Source organism: Salvia hispanica, unplaced genomic scaffold (genome assembly GCF_023119035.1).
Source record: "Salvia hispanica cultivar TCC Black 2014 unplaced genomic scaffold, UniMelb_Shisp_WGS_1.0 HiC_scaffold_953, whole genome shotgun sequence".
Lineage (NCBI taxonomy): Eukaryota > Viridiplantae > Streptophyta > Magnoliopsida > Lamiales > Lamiaceae > Salvia > Salvia hispanica.
The window spans coordinates 86,808-102,541 of record NW_025952747.1 but is presented as its reverse complement, the minus strand read 5'-3'; the positions used below and the strand labels follow the sequence as shown (position 1 = coordinate 102,541).

Below are 15,734 nucleotides of genomic sequence, written 5' to 3'. Positions count from 1 at the left end.
TGTAAGTAACTATTATCACTTTAATTTATTTATGTATCTCATTTGATTAAAAGTGAAAATAAAAGCAAAAAATAATAGCACTATGATCACCTCAATACATTATACTATTATGAGAAGAACCTGAACCTACCATAAGTATAATGAATAATTGTAGGATGAAGCTTCCTCACATGTTCGATGTGAACGAACACATTATAACAATGACTATTTATATGTTGTCTGATATTATAATACTCCATATGCGTGTACTCGCTGTAGTAACTAGCAATTAAAAATTAATTCAAGAATTGAATTATAATGCCTTATTTAATCGGAATGATATTAAAACGTGTACGTCAATTGTAGCCGCCCATTAAGACTCGATCAATCATTTGTTTCTAACCATACAATACATACAGCCTTCTTTCTATTAAATTTAGCTCTATCATAATTGGTGCAAAATTTATTTTAGAGTCACGTTGGACGTTACAAACACAAAACATGTAAATGCCATTTTATTATATACTAGTAGCATAAATCTCAAGTCATGGCAAGGCTTTAAAAAATTAGTAGGGGTCTTCATATGACTACCAACCAAATACTGTACTAGAATGTGCAACAGAAAATGTTTATGAATATCTATCAACAACCTCCGGATGATGTATTCGAACAACTCCGTCTCCGACCAACGAGCCAACGGTACAGAAGGAACACAAGCTCACCTCTGATAGCCTGCAGGGGGAGGAGGATAAGTTGGCTGCCCATACGCGGGTGGAGGAGGATAATTTGGCTGCCCATACGCGGGTGGAGGAGGATAAGTTGGCTGCCCATATGCGGGTGGAGGGTATCCGACAGTAGAGGGATATGGCTGATCAAGGCGTGACATTTGCTGGACGGGTGGAACTGCCATCGGTTGTGGCCCAAACTTACCATCACGCTTGTCCATTTCAATCTTGTGCTGTGTCTGATATTAACACAAAGGACAAACATTTTGATAGTAGAACTTATGAACCAAACCACAAAGTCGGGTTTTCTAACAGCTACACCAGCAATAACTTCACCTATTTCTTTATGCAGTTAATTATTGAACAAACGGTATAAAGTACTAAAGTGGCATTAGGCTTTACCTGCATACAAGCACAAACCCTGCAAAAACCAAATTATATTCGACTTAGTAGAGGATAGAAACAAAAGATTGACATTCAAGATATATGGTGAAAATTTCTTACGTGCAATACACCATATCCGACAAGCATGACAGAATCTGGGAAGCCTCTGAGATCTCTTCACTTCCAACGATCATAGCAACAATGGAGAAAATGCAAGCAATTTGTTGGAGGCAGACCATGAAACCCTACATACAGAACTAGCAGTTGGTCAAGCTGCATATTAAGGAGGTCGTAAGGGAAGAGCAGACGAGATTGGTTAAATTGATAGATCGGTTGAGTGCACACAAGTACATTTGTGTGTGTGTGTGAGAGAGAGAGAGAGAGAGAGTACAATGATGCAATTGTCACACTGTGTTGTTTGTATGTTGAATTCATCTTGCAACAAAAACCGAGTAGAGGCAACTGAATTTCCAAAGCACAGGAAAACCTGAAATTGCACTTCGATTATTTTCGTATATCAGCAATGCTTGGTAGCAGGAGTCAAACAAACAAAACAAGGAGAGCACAAGAATAGAGGCACTTAGTGCACACTGGAGAAGAGAGTCCATACCTTGCCAAAAAATGTTTTAAGCATAAATGTAGATAAAAGGAAAAAAAAAATAGAAATGGGTATCATAGCTGGAGAAATTTTGTAGCTTTCTAAAATCGCGGCAGTAATATCATAAATCATAAATCTTATAACACAAAACTTTGGTCCCCTGAACTTCATAGTACCTCAGTTGCAAGGCAAAATTCTGGGCAACGGCTTTCACCACATCGACCACTGCAAGGCATATACCCAGCACAGCACACATACCTGTCACAAAAACAGAAATAACGATTATAACCGCAACTGGTGGTCAAATTACAATCTAGAACATGAGAGATGATTGGTCATTACCGGGACATGTCATTGTAGAGTGCTCTTTTGCGGAGCATATACGACACACAGGGGCCACTGTAATATGGAAAGTTATTAATTACTTAACATATTCAAAAACTTGTTTTCACACTGCAGATGCAGAATCAAGGGCGGATGAAACAAAATTTTATGTCAAGATTGGCCATATACATGCTTAATTTTCAATCTTACCACCACAAACGATTTAATACCTAGAGAGGTCTTATGAAATTGCAACAAAGCTACATATCAAAGCTAAATCCTAAACTGGGCCAAAATGCTCTTGAAATATACTTCCTGATGTCTTGGTGGAGGTGGAGTCTGTGACCTATTAAGGGATAAACGATTTTTCTTACAGATAAGAGTTCCGCTGAACATGTTAAAGGGACAATAATTTTCAATCCCAAACCATAATGGTTTGTGATATCCTGGGGGAGTCTGACTGATTAAAGGAAATAGATTTTTTGTTTAAGTAAAAACTCCTCAAAGGTTAATGGTATAGACCAACAAAATCGAAGACGCAAGAGGAATCAAGAAATACCATTGTCCTCATTACTCAACCAAAAATTGTTTGAGACTTTGAGTAACAGGTCATGGCTGAGCTCGAGGATAATCTTGTTGCAAAACGAACGGAAGATGGCAGCTAACACATGCCCCACAGCTCAATTTTTAAAAATTCCAAATTTGAAGTGACAATGAAGAAAATGATGCCAATAATCGTTTTATTTTTGTGGTGGAAAACTGAAAATCCACCCCATTTTGTTATCATCCTAGTCACACTTCCAAATCCCGAAAATTTTTAATTAACCCAATCATAGCTTTAGCAAGGACATTCCTCGCCGTCACATATTAGCCATAAGCCACTAAGAGATATTTACTTTTTAATGATTGATTAGATACTACATGATTTTGTTTGGACACCTCATTAGCATTGCTCTAGTCCTAGCATATCAGTTTGATATGAATCATGCAAAATCAGCTCAAATGGAAGATTATCAAGATTCAAGGGCTTTTGAATATCACAAAGTTTAAAGTTTTACTTTTATCTATCTAGGCTAATCCTCAAAAGCACAATGCTTCCTCAAAGGATAAATTGATACTATTATTGTCATCATATTTTTAAATTGAACTCACATTCTTGCAGAAACTCAGAAATGAATATCTCGTTGATTGGAATGATCTTTGAATCCGTTGCCTTTAAATTTAAAACTCAGTTAATCCTAAATTAAGCACAAGTATATGAAGTAACTAATCCAAGTCAACCCTGAGTCGCAGCAAAGTCTCAAAGCCTAAGTTAACTAATCCGAGCTTTAAAATAACAACATCTGAAATCTTCAATTAAAGCATACTATTAATCAAAACGAAACACAGATCTGAAAAAACAAATAACACAAGAGCAGAAAACCAAGAAGATAGTAATTCCTTAGTAACGATAAACACATAAAACAATGAATCAATCAGTAGACTTACCACCAAAACGACAAGCAGCAATCTGCCCAAAAAGCATAAAAAAAAATTAAATCAGCAGCCTAACAAACACATTGGGCGTAAACGAAGAAATCGAATTAGGCGTAGAGATAAAGAAGTTATACAAAATAATACTCACATGGGGGATCATTTTGGATTGTGCGCATGAGATCGGTGTGCCAGAGATTACGATAATTCTGGCGCTGCTGCATCTTGTCCATATTCGCTTGAGACCCCATTTGTGGAGCTACCTGCTAAAAATCTCCCTAAATTGAGCTCCGATTTCAATTTCTCAAGGGGAGAAGAAACGGAGACGAAGAAGAGGAAGCGTAATTGCGAAAAAATTGATTGAGAAACTGACGCAGGAGGAGGTTCTACTCTACCAAGTCGTTGGATGACTTCTTTTTGAATCTTCTAATATTTTGACTTTTATATTCGTGACAAAATTTAGGGAGCCGGCAAAAATTTTCACGCATTAACAGTAAAATAAATCTATGGAGCTTGCCATATTTTGTGGGAGTACTAACTAAAAAAATTATTTAAGAAAAATTTATTTATTTATGCATTTAAATAAAATAAATGGATGCAAACATAGCACATAAAAATATGAATAATATTTTTGGCCCTATATTAATGTTTTTTTATAAAAATTTTTTTAATTTTTGAATCATAAAATAAAATTTAATTTAATATTTGATTTAAATTTAAAAAAAGTAATATAGAAGAAACCAAATATTATAAATAAATTAAAAATTCTTTTAACTTGTCCATTAAACGAAGATATATGTTACTACTAAAACAATATTTTTCCGCCCCCTTTTAAAATTGTTTCTTTTTTTGGGTGCCCCTTTTAGGACCCCGATTGAGATATTTAATTATTGGTAATAGGCCCTTTACCCCTTTTTCCTTCCTTTTATTAAAAACCAATATATAAAAGTGGGGCCCCTTAATTCTTTTTTAAAATTTCCCCAATTATGGGTATTTTTTAAATCCCCCGTTAACTAAGAAATTAAAATGGGGCCGGGAGTATCTAACTTACTTTTTCAAATTTGAATCAATTCAAATATTTTTTTCAGAACCATATTATTATTTGTATTTCATTCTTTACAATTTGGAGGTTTTTTTTAACCCCGAAAGAATGAGTTTAATTTTTAAAAAAGGGCTCGTAATTACTTCCCTTTTAGTGGAGGGAGTAATAAAAAAGGGGGAAGTATTTTAAAAAAGATACTACTATAAATTGTTTGAAGCAATACAGTTCTTTTGTATGTAGTCTACATTTACATAACCTGTCACAGAATTCTACACCTACAAATTATTTTTAAAAACTTAAAAATTCTAGTAGTACCCTGTTATCTAGGTGAAATAGCACTTAATATTAAAATACTACCTATTACTTACTCAAACTCAGCCCCTTTCTCTTTTATTTATACTCGATGATTTAGTCTTTAATGGGTTGCTTTAGTAAAGGCTATAGAAGGCTTATGAAAATTTCAAAAATTTTACAAGTAGAAAAAAGAAGAAAAAAACATTTGGGAAAGGGTTAAAGCCCTACACTTTGCCTAACTGTGTCCACCCCTGTTCATGGCCATGCATTACAGTTTGCTTCAGACAGCTGTTGAATTTATTGAGCTCAAACACCATACTCAAAATAGCTCAAACCTAAACGAGAATACCAAAATACTCATTCAGAAAAAAGGATTATACAAAATCAGAAGAGGTTTATTGTTAAGATGCCTCTAATAACCGACTAGCTATTAGCTCCCGGATATCTGACTCAGCGCCAGCTCATGTCCAGCTCACCTCCAGCTCACCCACAACAGTCATCCATCTTTAGTGCATCAGCAACTTCCGCATCCACACGTATGCCACTTATTGATTGTCCGCGCTGATCATAAATGATGAGGAATTGAATATAAGTGATTATTGAGAAGTCCTGATCATTAAATGAAGACAAAATGCGTTTGATACTTACATTACTGGCTCCCCTTTCGTTCGGGACCACTTCATCAGTATCATCCAGGAGAGGAGCGGGAAATTCGTCGCCCCCGCGATCCATATAATCAGACCCAATCGCGTAACTTGCCCTGAGTTATAATTAAATGCACCGCATTAAAATAATGATATTAAACGCACTGCATTATAATAATGATATTAAACGCACAACATTATAACAATACTTACACCAACTGTGATCCATCTAGTTTGAAGCCATTCAGGGCTTTAATGCACTGCAGAGCATTCTGTTTTTTCAAACGTTGCTTCTCTGAAATAAAATAAGATATTAAAAAGGACTCATGATGCGAATCCATCCATTCATATTACAAAAGTAAATTAACCAATAAAATACTCACATTTCAAAGCATATACTGGGTTTATAGAACAAAATTTCCCCATCAGCTTTTCTTGCAATTGAGACCTTAGTCACCTTCCCGTATTTCCCAAAACATGTATTGCTCATCAAAGTCTGTTGATGTATAGGATTGACTAGTAAGAACAAGCTTATAAAACAATACAATTAAAAATGGTTTACTTACAGCATCATTAGCAAATTTGAGAGGTATTCCCCTCACAGTTACAGTAGTAAATGCAATCGCTTTCGGCTTTGGCCTATAAGTATAGTAACATGAGATAAGTGGCTTTAAAACAATCTAATTAAACTTAGACTCGGGTGCAAGGACTGACCTCGGTAGCCTAGCAACAAATCCGGCCTACAATCTAATTAAACTAATACTGGTGCAAGGACTGACCTCGGTAGCCTGGAAACAAATCTGGCCTTATCATAGCGTTTACCACACGCAGGACAAGTCCCTACAGCACCTTTCTTGTACCGTGCTACTAGGCTGTTCCAACATCCAAAACAAATCTGTAAAAAGTGGAGTATGCGATTAGTTTGAGGATGCCCGATTCTCACCACCCTTTGCAACATCTTTATCTATCTTGATAACAAGTGAAGTGTTGTAAAACAGAATATAAACCTTCAACATCTTTATTTTTCTTCATAACAAGTGAAGTGTTGAAAAACAGAATATACACCTTCAACATCTTTATTTTTCTTCATAACAAGTGAAGTGTTGAAAAACAGAATACATCTTTATTTTTCTTGATAAAAGGAAGTGTTGAAAAACAGAATATAAACCTGATAACCGCATTCGCATTCTGAAAGCAGCGGCTGGTTAGGATACAACAGCTCCAAATTCAGCTCCATCGGACACTCTCCACATAGTCTAACAGCCGTCGACCTAGACGTAAAAACACACATGAAACGAAAATATATTATTACTCAAGAATATTGAAGACGAATTTCAGATTTTAACCTAAGGAATTTGAAATTTTACATGCTCATTGCTTATGAACTGCTTCTGGTCGATCGTCGCTTCAATATTCTAAACCACAGCGCATGAAAATAACTTAAATCAGATAATTGAAGACGAATTTCAGATTTTAACCTAACATTTCATCAGCGTATGAAAATAATTCTGATTCATTCAGATTTTAACCTAACATTTCATCAGCGTATGAAAGATTTTAGGAATTTGAAATTTTACATGTCGATTGCTTATGAACTGCTTCTGGTCGATCGTCGCTTCAATATTTTAAACCACATCGCATGAAAATAACTTAAATCAGATAATTGAAGACGAATTTCAGATTTTAACCTAACTTTTCATCTGCGTATGAAAATAATTCTGATACTTCAGATTTTAGGAATTCGAAAGTTTACATGTCGATTGCTTATGAACTGCTTCTGGTCGATCGTCGCTTCAATATTCTAAATCACAGCGCATGAAAGTAACTTAAATCAGAAGAAGAAGAAGAAGAATTTGAGATATTAGAAAATAATCATTATCAGAGAAATTTGAAATTTTACCCGCGATTGCTAACTGCTTCTGGTCGATCGTCGCTTCAATGTCAAGCTAGAAGTTTTTATTTATAGCAATCTTGTTGTTGGCCAATTTGATTATGGCCCATTGCAAAGGCCCATATCTGCAGTTTCTAGATACTTCGGTGGTAGAAAAATTCACGTGTCGCAAAAGGGCCCTCTGTAACATCCATGACCCATTACATTTTGTTCTTTATAATATTTAATCATAAATAAAATTATATGTATATATAAAGTGGTTATGGTATGGACAATTTTCCCAATTAATTACAACAGATTAATATATTTAGATAGGAGCATATTAGAGTGTGATCCGTTGCTAACTTGTTAATTCATCAAATGCAAATGATAAAATGTTAATACAAAAAATCAAATGTCAACATAAACTTAAGTTAATATTTTAATACATTATGTTGACATTGATATTTAAAGTCACACGTTTATTAAAATGTCGATCAAATATGTGTTGACATTTTATTGATCGTTGATATTTTTAATACACTACGTGATAAGTGCAAGTTAGAAATTTAAGAAAAATTAACATTTTAAGCACACGGGTATATTATATATAAATGTTAATTGTAAAATTCAAGAGAAATATTTCAAATAACAATAAATACTTAGATTGAGAATTATGAAGAATGTAGAATTTTAAACAGTGTAGTATAAAGTGATGGATTAATTCTATATATTGGCATAAAATTATTCATGCTTCATATGCATAAAAATAGATAACTATTTACTTTACGTAGAATGGGGGGCTCCCCCCAACATCCGCCCCCGGGTCATTGTAGTTTTAGGTTAAACAAAATAATATTTTCCGTTGCTAAGATGAAATTTCTTACCGCCCGGTTTTGGATTTTGGAAAAGGGGTTTAAATTTAAAGGGTAAGGTGAGAAAATTAAAGAGAGAGATAAAAAAAAAGAAAATATTTTAATGGATTTTAAAAAAGGGTTGAGGGTTTTAATTTGGGGAAAGGGTTCCCAAAAAAATGTTTTATTTTAAATTTGGGCCCAAACTAAAAAGGAAAAAGGGCCATTTAAGTAAACCGGGGGGAAGAATTTTTCCTTCTCCTTTCCCAATAAATATGAAACTTTTATTTTTCCGGACAAGATTTTATTAAATGTTTTTAGAGTTAATAAGAAAAAGAAAGAAAAAGAAAAAAGTAGAGAAAAAATGATTTTTCCATTTTAAAACGTTTTTTTTTATTACAACCCCAAAAAAAAAAAAAAAACCTTGATTTTTTAAATTAATGAAGGGGGAAAAGATTTGGGTCCCATTTATAATTTTCCTAGGTCTTTTTTTTTACTGTCTTTTGATTTATTGAAAACCCAATTTCATTTTATAAAGTTATGTTAAAGGTAATCGTAAATAAAGATAAGTTAAATTAAATTATTATACAATATAATTATTGTAATTTAAACTATATTTTGATTACAGTTATAATGTAAATTTAAATTACATGAGTCATATACGAAATTTTTTTATATTATCATATTTATTTGAGTTATAAAAAAATTTAAAATTATTTTAAATTTTTTTTTATTCTTTTTTTTCTTTTCCTCTTTTTAATCATATTCCGGTGGTTTTTTTCTTAATTACTTTTCTATTTTATTCTTTACACAATTAATTCACTAAGCATATTTTCTTAAATTTATGCCCAAACAACGACGCAAATTATAAGATATTTAAGAAAATTATTGCCCTACAATTATTAAGAATATTTGCAATTGCATCATATTCATATTGTGGCACCTACATTAATTGTTAAGAGAATTTGTAACTATATCAATATGCATAACTATATAAATTTTGGGTAAATCAACACTGTCATAAGAAATAGAGCATATTTCATTTCTTTCAAAATTGATAAGATTTGCTATCTTGTTTCAATTATGTGGGCCATGCCTACCCAAATCTTTAGGCCTATTTACGTACTCCTTGTTTCACATAGTTGAGTCATTTTACCATTTCGAAAAGTTTCTTCATAGTTGAGTCGTTTCCTTATATGTAATTTTTTCTTCGTTTTACTTTTCTCTCTACTTTATTCCATTCTTTATCCACTTTATACTTTATTCTTTCTACTTTTTCCTCATTACTTTTTTATTACTATATTTATTAACACATCCAACATTATTTCTAAAACTCAAAAATAATTTATTAAGTGAAAGGGGAAGTAGAAATGAAACAAACAATGAACATGCCTTTAAGAGTCCTATTTCACATTTACCAAAAATATTAAGTGGCCCCACATTCCACCAATTTATTCCACTCAATTTTATTATAAAATTTAAATTTTGGACTCATATTCCGGACAAGGAGGATTAAATAATTAATAATTTAAGGTGCATCAAGGAGTATGTATATGTAAATAATTGGACCCTTCCGGTCCATTGCAATCGAATCGCTTTTTTTGTGATAAATGAAGTATAATTTATCAGAAAGAGATGAAGGGTACATAAGTATATACTAGTACTATATGTTGGGTGAACAAACCAAACCCCTATTGATTGGTTAGCAATCCTGGTTGTGAAATCCACATCCACACTCTTATCCTCTACATCAGTGAATAATTAGAGGTTAAACTAAAAGCTAGGGTCTATTAGAGTAGAGTACCTACTAAATACATACTCCATATATTACAGCCAGTCTTTGCCAACTCACTGAAGTCTCTTGGCCGCACGAATAAACTCCACAATCACTTGTACCTAGACTTATCTATCATAAATATTTCTACTTGTGCCATACCATCGACTTTAATTGGGCAGAACTAAATTTTAGCAGTTTATTACTTTATGTTCATTACTACATGATAAAATGTTAGCAGTTTATTATTTTTTTAAATTTGATGTTAATTTATGGCTGTCATCTTCCAAACTATCTTTGTCGTTTTCTTTTTTCTCACTCAAACCGAACAAAACAAATACTACCACCATTCAACTATAGTATAGTAGTACTCATTATTATATTACGTTTCTTAATAATAGAAATCTTTAACTAATAAAAGTTCTTTTAATATGTAGTAATGAATATAAAGTAATAAACTGCTAACATTTTATCATGTAGTAAAGAATAAAGTAATGCATTTTATTACAAACAATCTAAAAACTAATACTTCAAGACTAAGCAAATCAAATCCCAAGGAAAATGCATTTTTTAAAGATCAACAATGGAAAACTATTTTAAAGAAAAAATATCTTACCAACTGAGTTACTACATTATCAGGAGTTTAGATAGTTGTACATATCTTCATATCACGTATTCACTAACAAATAAACTAGGAGAAAATTCCACCTTGCAGTTCAAAGTCCTTGTCAAATACTCCCTCGTCCCATTAAAAATGCAACATTTTTCTTTTTTATTGTCCCATTAAAAATGAAACTTTTCATAAAATGGAAACAACTCTATCTCTACTTTTTCATCTTTCTTACTTTACTCTCTTTCATTCACTCACAAAATAACACTACATAAAATCTCATGCCGATTTCTAAATGTTGCATTTTAAGTGGGACGGAGGAGTAGTTTATTACTCCCGAAACACGTGCAATTTGTATAACACCCTTTCATCAATCTGAGACATTTCATATCTATCCTAATCTAAGAGCATCTCCAATGGTAGGCTAGCCACGGCTAGCCGATGTCCGCGCTAGCCGGTCGGCTAGCGGAACCATTGCAGGCGAGCGGCAAATCGCTAGCCAATCGGCGTGGGCTGGCCGATTGGTGTGCGCTGCCGATGCGCTAGCCGATCGGCTAGCCGCTATTGTGGCACCGCGATCGCCGCGATCGGCTAGCGCCGATTTTCATTTTTTAAAAAAAAAAACCTATATAAACGCGATTTTCATTCCATTTTCATTTGCACCACTTGTTTTAACGAGTTTCTCTCTGTCTAACTTTCGTTTAAGAGCATCATCGAGCGATGAGTAACGTGGTGGTAGCGGTAGTGGTAGTGGTGGGGATCGTGAGGAGTACGAACGGAGGATGAACGAGGCTATGGAGGCCTACATGAACCGCGGGATGGAGCGGTACATGCGTATGGTGGAACAGCACTACCACCGGGCCAGGCGATACCTCGCCCTCCACCGTTGTCCACCACCGAGCGTGATTGATCGGGATCACTTAGCTGCACATGAGCGGTTGTACGCCGACTACTTTTCAGAGCGCCCGCGGTTTCCTCCAACATGTTCGGCGGCGTTTTAGGATGCGAGGAGTTGTTTATGCGCATCGTTGGGGCATTGGAGCGTCACTATCGTGTTTCCGCTTCCGGCACGATGCGGCGGCGGACCGGCCACACCCCTATCCAAAAGTGCACGGCGGCAATCGGGCAGTTGGCCTACGGAGCGCGGCGATATGTGGGATGAGTACCTCCACATCGGTGAGTCGTCAGCCTGAAATGTCGAATGGGCGTCGGTCCAGCCGTCTCATTTGTGGCCAACGGCAACCGGCATGATATGGGCTACTACTTGGCGGATGGGATATACCCTCGGTGGCCGGTCTTTGTGAAGACGATCAGACAAACAAGTGATGAAAAGAAGGCCTACTTTGCGCAACGACAGGAGTCGGCACGCAAGGACGTGGAGCCGCATTTGGTGTGCTCCGGTCTCGATGGGCGGCATAGGGGTCCAACGCGTTTGTGGAATGTCGGCTGCGTTGGCCAAATAATGTACGCCTGCATTATCCTTCACAACATGATCGTCGAAGACGAAGGCGTACAACCTGACTAGTTGGGCCTATGACGATGAAGCGGTCCAAGCCACGGAACGGCCACCCCTAGTGTACGACAGGGTACTCTCGATGAAGCCGACCGACTCAAGGAATTTGCCGACATGCGCCAAGTGGATGCTCATATTCAACTCCAAAAGGATATAATTGAAGAGTTGTGGGCACGAGGATTACTGAGATAGTTTTTTCTTTATTTATGCATGTAATTTTTTTTATCTATGTAACTTTTTTAAATGCAATTAATGAATTTTCCCATACCGTATATGTGTCGTAAATTTATTCCGTATTTTAATCGTAAATTTAATTCCATAAATGTAGTATATTTTGAATTGTTTTTATTGCGGCCGGCCTATGGCGGCCTAAATCGCGTGGCAGGTGGTTTTTTTGGTGTTGCGACGTGGCGGGGAGAGAATGGCTGGCCTATGGCTGGCCTAAGTGCCATTGCGGATGCTCTAAAGTGACAATTTGGTGAAAAGACATTTTTATCCTTTTTGGAGGGAAAATGTAAAACTATTTTATTTACCCTTTTGGTCATTTTAAGAAATGGCAAAAGAGCGGATATTATTGGATAAAAATCTATACAATAAAGAGGGACGGACGAGAGAGAGGGGTGAGAAGAAAAAAATGAAGAGGAAGGAGAGTGAGAGAAATGCCGGTGGCGCCGGATTAGGTGGTGCAAAACCACCAAAATACTCCGGGCACACTACGAAGGCGGAGGAATTGGCGAGGCAAAGCGGTTGATCGGCGAGCTGCAAAAGAAGTGTCTAATATTCGAGAATGGAGGTCGGCGGGCGATGGCTGCAAGGCGACGACGCTACGAGAAACAATGAGAGAGAAAGGAGAGAATAAGAAAAGGAAGAGGAAGGAGAAAGAGGCAGGGCTGTTTAATATATAGTGATATTATAATTTTACATTTATCCATATTAAATTTATTAGCTATCGATTTGTAATCATAGGAGGAGTTGGATATTCATGACATATTTTTGTAATTAATTTTAGAAATTAATTATAGCAACGTCTATATCACTAATTATATTTAATTACATAAGTTATACTATCACTAATTGTATAAAAAAATTTAAATATAATTTTAAAATAAAAATATTTCAAAATATTAAATTCTTAATACACACTAACCATTTAAATTATGCTTCCTTCCTGAGAAAGTAGTTGAATTATATTTTTGTAATGAAAAATTAATTTGTTAAAAAATTATTATAATATATACTTATATGTGATTATGTTTTTACCAATTTTTTTATATATTCATATAATTTATTATTTCACAAATATTGTTGTGGTTACTTTTATATTTTAATTACAATAAAATTTAAAATATATTCATGTAAACAAACCAAATTAATCAACAATTTTTATGCTTTTCGAATTGTGCCAAAGTAGTTTAGTAGTACTACTATAATTTCAACATTAAAGGTGTATTTTTATTTTATTGATTTGTAAATCAACTTGTGGTATAATTAAATTGTTGTAATGGATATTTGTAGATATAATTATTTGTACGATAAAATTATTAATCGTATTTGTAGTACATTTCTTTTTTTTTTTGAAGTGTATATATAATGATAATTACACGGTTAGGTAATCATACTTTGGAGGGTCAAATATTGGGTGACCATAAAATTGGCCATAAAGTGTTTGATTCCTCGAATGTCTTTAATACCATATGATTCGAAGTTGCTAACTTGCTATTCAGATTCCAACGACGACAATTTTTTTTGGCTATGTCGTATGCAATGACCATTAACAAAAATTAAGGTCAGTTTCTCTCTCATGTTGGACTCATTTTCCACTAAAACATTTTTCTTTCTATCTCTCTTCTTTACCAAATTTGCATTAAAGTTTATGTCATTTCAAAAAATTTTATTTTTAGAGGATGGAGGGAGTATATGATAAATGTATGTGACATATAAATGTTACGACAACACAAGTTTAATACTATTAATTTATATTTTTAAAAATAAATATATTGAGATGAATGGATGATAATTTGGTGTCATGTAGGATAATAATAATAATAATAAATACTCTCTCCGTCATTGAATAGAAGTCTCATTTCTTTCAGGGGACAAATTTTTATTTAATATTACTGCACTCATGTTAGATAGTAGATACTATTAAAATTGTATAAAATGATATGCTGAATATGTATGGGTTCATTTACAGTATCTTGATAGATATACAAATTTCTTTTTGTTGTTGTTTATAATGTTATGTATATTCTTTATAATTACTTTATATTCTTATTTGTAAATATGTTTTTATATTATTTATTTTATATTCTTTATTTTAATATATTTAGCTGTTATTATATCTTCATTACTTGAAAATCTTTTGTCTCGTGCATAGCACGAGTGCTAATTGTATAAAATTGTTGACTGAATTTGAAATATTTGATTTAGGAATAAGTAAATTATTGATTTAGAGTGGGACAAGATAAGCATATATTTGATTTTGTAAATCTTTCTATTGTTATGAATTCTTATTTCCTACAGTTTCATTGGTATTAATATTCATTATATGAAAAATCTTATGTCTCGTGCATAGCACGGGGGTTAATACTAGTTGGGAAATGGAGTAGGAGTTTGCTCAAAAGAACCAAATTTGCATTGGAGAATCTATCAGTTTCAAACAATCCAAGCATACATATAAGCAACACACTAGTTATTAGTATATGTATATGAGGAGAGAGAGAAATGTACCTGCAGAGTGTCCACAGTGAACGAAACTGTGGTGGCATGCCCAAATTGGTGAAGCATCATAACAAAGTTGTTATCGTGATGATGGTAACAAGTGTCATGAATGTCTAAATAGACTTGTTCCAACATTGGGAAATTCACCTTTGCACATTCCCAAGCAATATCAGACTCGTATCTAAATGAGGTAAGCAATGGAGCAGAGATCTCTTTCACTTTTAAATAATAATCCTGGATTTCAAGAACTCTAAGCTTTGGAGCCTTTATAATAACAAGGCCATCACACGATAAATTGATGAGAGTAAGCTTCTCCAGCTGTGGGAGGCCGGAAAAGGGGTCCATCCTATGGTGATGATTGTCGAAGACCAAAAAGAGGGTGTGGAGATGAAGGGTTTTCAAATTAGGTAAGGACAAGCGTCCAGGTAGTTTAACCGGGCAGAACAAATCCCTGATCTCGAGCTCCCGTAGCGTGTTGCAGGTGAGAAACGCTGGCGGAAGCCTGAGTTTGCGGTAGGTGGGCCAGTGGAGGCGGAGAGATTGAAGGCCGTGATTGATGGCGTAGAGCACGCATTCCTCCAAGAATTCCCTGTCAACTCCGCATGGATATTGTGGATTGGGGGTAGGGCCGTCGAATAAGAGGTGGAAGTCGTGGACGGCGGCTGCGGCGTCACGGTGAAATAGCAACTGGGAAACAAAGCTAGAGTGGATGGTAAAATCTTCCAAGTGGATGCGGAAGGGGGTGGTGGCGGGACGGAAGTGGAAGCGGAGGCCGGGGAGGGAACGCCACAGGTTCTTCCATCTATGGGAGACAAGACTCATTGTTTTAACCGCTTCATATATGTGAAAAATATCGGTTTTATCACAAAACCTGAAAAGTAAGTTCAATATCGATTGTATACATATGCATGATTACAATGGCGGATGCA

General features: G+C 34.8%; 3 protein-coding genes across 3 annotated transcripts; all 3 read right to left on the bottom strand.

Annotated features, from left to right (window-relative positions):
* Nucleotides 1-470: 470 nt before the first annotated feature.
* On the bottom strand, nt 471-3,898 carry LOC125200403. The gene is made up of 8 exons (XM_048098049.1): nt 3,635-3,898; nt 3,499-3,520; nt 2,029-2,085; nt 1,863-1,944; nt 1,480-1,575; nt 1,209-1,333; nt 1,107-1,125; nt 471-943 (listed from the first exon to the last, which is right to left on the bottom strand). Exons 1-8 carry the CDS (start codon nt 3,732-3,734, stop codon nt 698-700), a joined length of 747 nt encoding a protein of 248 aa, XP_047954006.1. The 5' UTR covers nt 3,735-3,898; the 3' UTR covers nt 471-697.
* A 1,944-nt stretch (nt 3,899-5,842) lies between these two features.
* On the bottom strand, nt 5,843-7,383 carry LOC125200412. Its single transcript, XM_048098057.1, has 8 exons — nt 7,364-7,383; nt 7,217-7,264; nt 7,041-7,078; nt 6,831-6,878; nt 6,632-6,734; nt 6,243-6,358; nt 6,030-6,102; nt 5,843-5,959 (listed from the first exon to the last, which is right to left on the bottom strand). Exons 4-8 carry the CDS (start codon nt 6,836-6,838, stop codon nt 5,843-5,845), a joined length of 417 nt encoding a protein of 138 aa, XP_047954014.1. The 5' UTR covers nt 6,839-6,878; nt 7,041-7,078; nt 7,217-7,264; nt 7,364-7,383.
* Nucleotides 7,384-14,673: 7,290 nt separating this feature from the next.
* LOC125200411 (F-box/FBD/LRR-repeat protein At1g80470-like) lies at nt 14,674-15,645 on the bottom strand. The gene is made up of 2 exons (XM_048098055.1): nt 14,815-15,645; nt 14,674-14,730 (listed from the first exon to the last, which is right to left on the bottom strand). Exons 1-2 carry the CDS (start codon nt 15,625-15,627, stop codon nt 14,674-14,676), a joined length of 870 nt encoding a protein of 289 aa, XP_047954012.1. The 5' UTR covers nt 15,628-15,645.
* Nucleotides 15,646-15,734: the final 89 nt, after the last annotated feature.

Coding starts and splice junctions, on each gene's coding strand:
- LOC125200403 (XM_048098049.1), bottom strand. CDS start 3,734: ATGGGGTCTCAAGCGAATATGGACAAGATGCAGCAGCGCCAGAATTAT. Junction 2,086..3,498: donor TGCTGCTTGTCGTTTTGGTG/GTAAGTCTACTG, acceptor TCCATATTACAG/TGGCCCCTGTGTGTCGTATA. Junction 1,576..1,862: donor AATTTTGCCTTGCAACTGAG/GTACTATGAAGT, acceptor GTGCAATTTCAG/GTTTTCCTGTGCTTTGGAAA.
- LOC125200412 (XM_048098057.1), bottom strand. Junction 6,359..6,631: donor AATGCGAATGCGGTTATCAG/GTTTATATTCTG, acceptor CACTTTTTACAG/ATTTGTTTTGGATGTTGGAA. Junction 6,103..6,242: donor TTTGTTTCCAGGCTACCGAG/GTCAGTCCTTGC, acceptor CTATACTTATAG/GCCAAAGCCGAAAGCGATTG.
- LOC125200411 (XM_048098055.1), bottom strand. CDS start 15,627: ATGAGTCTTGTCTCCCATAGATGGAAGAACCTGTGGCGTTCCCTCCCC. Junction 14,731..14,814: donor TCACTGTGGACACTCTGCAG/GTACATTTCTCT, acceptor TGAAACTGATAG/ATTCTCCAATGCAAATTTGG.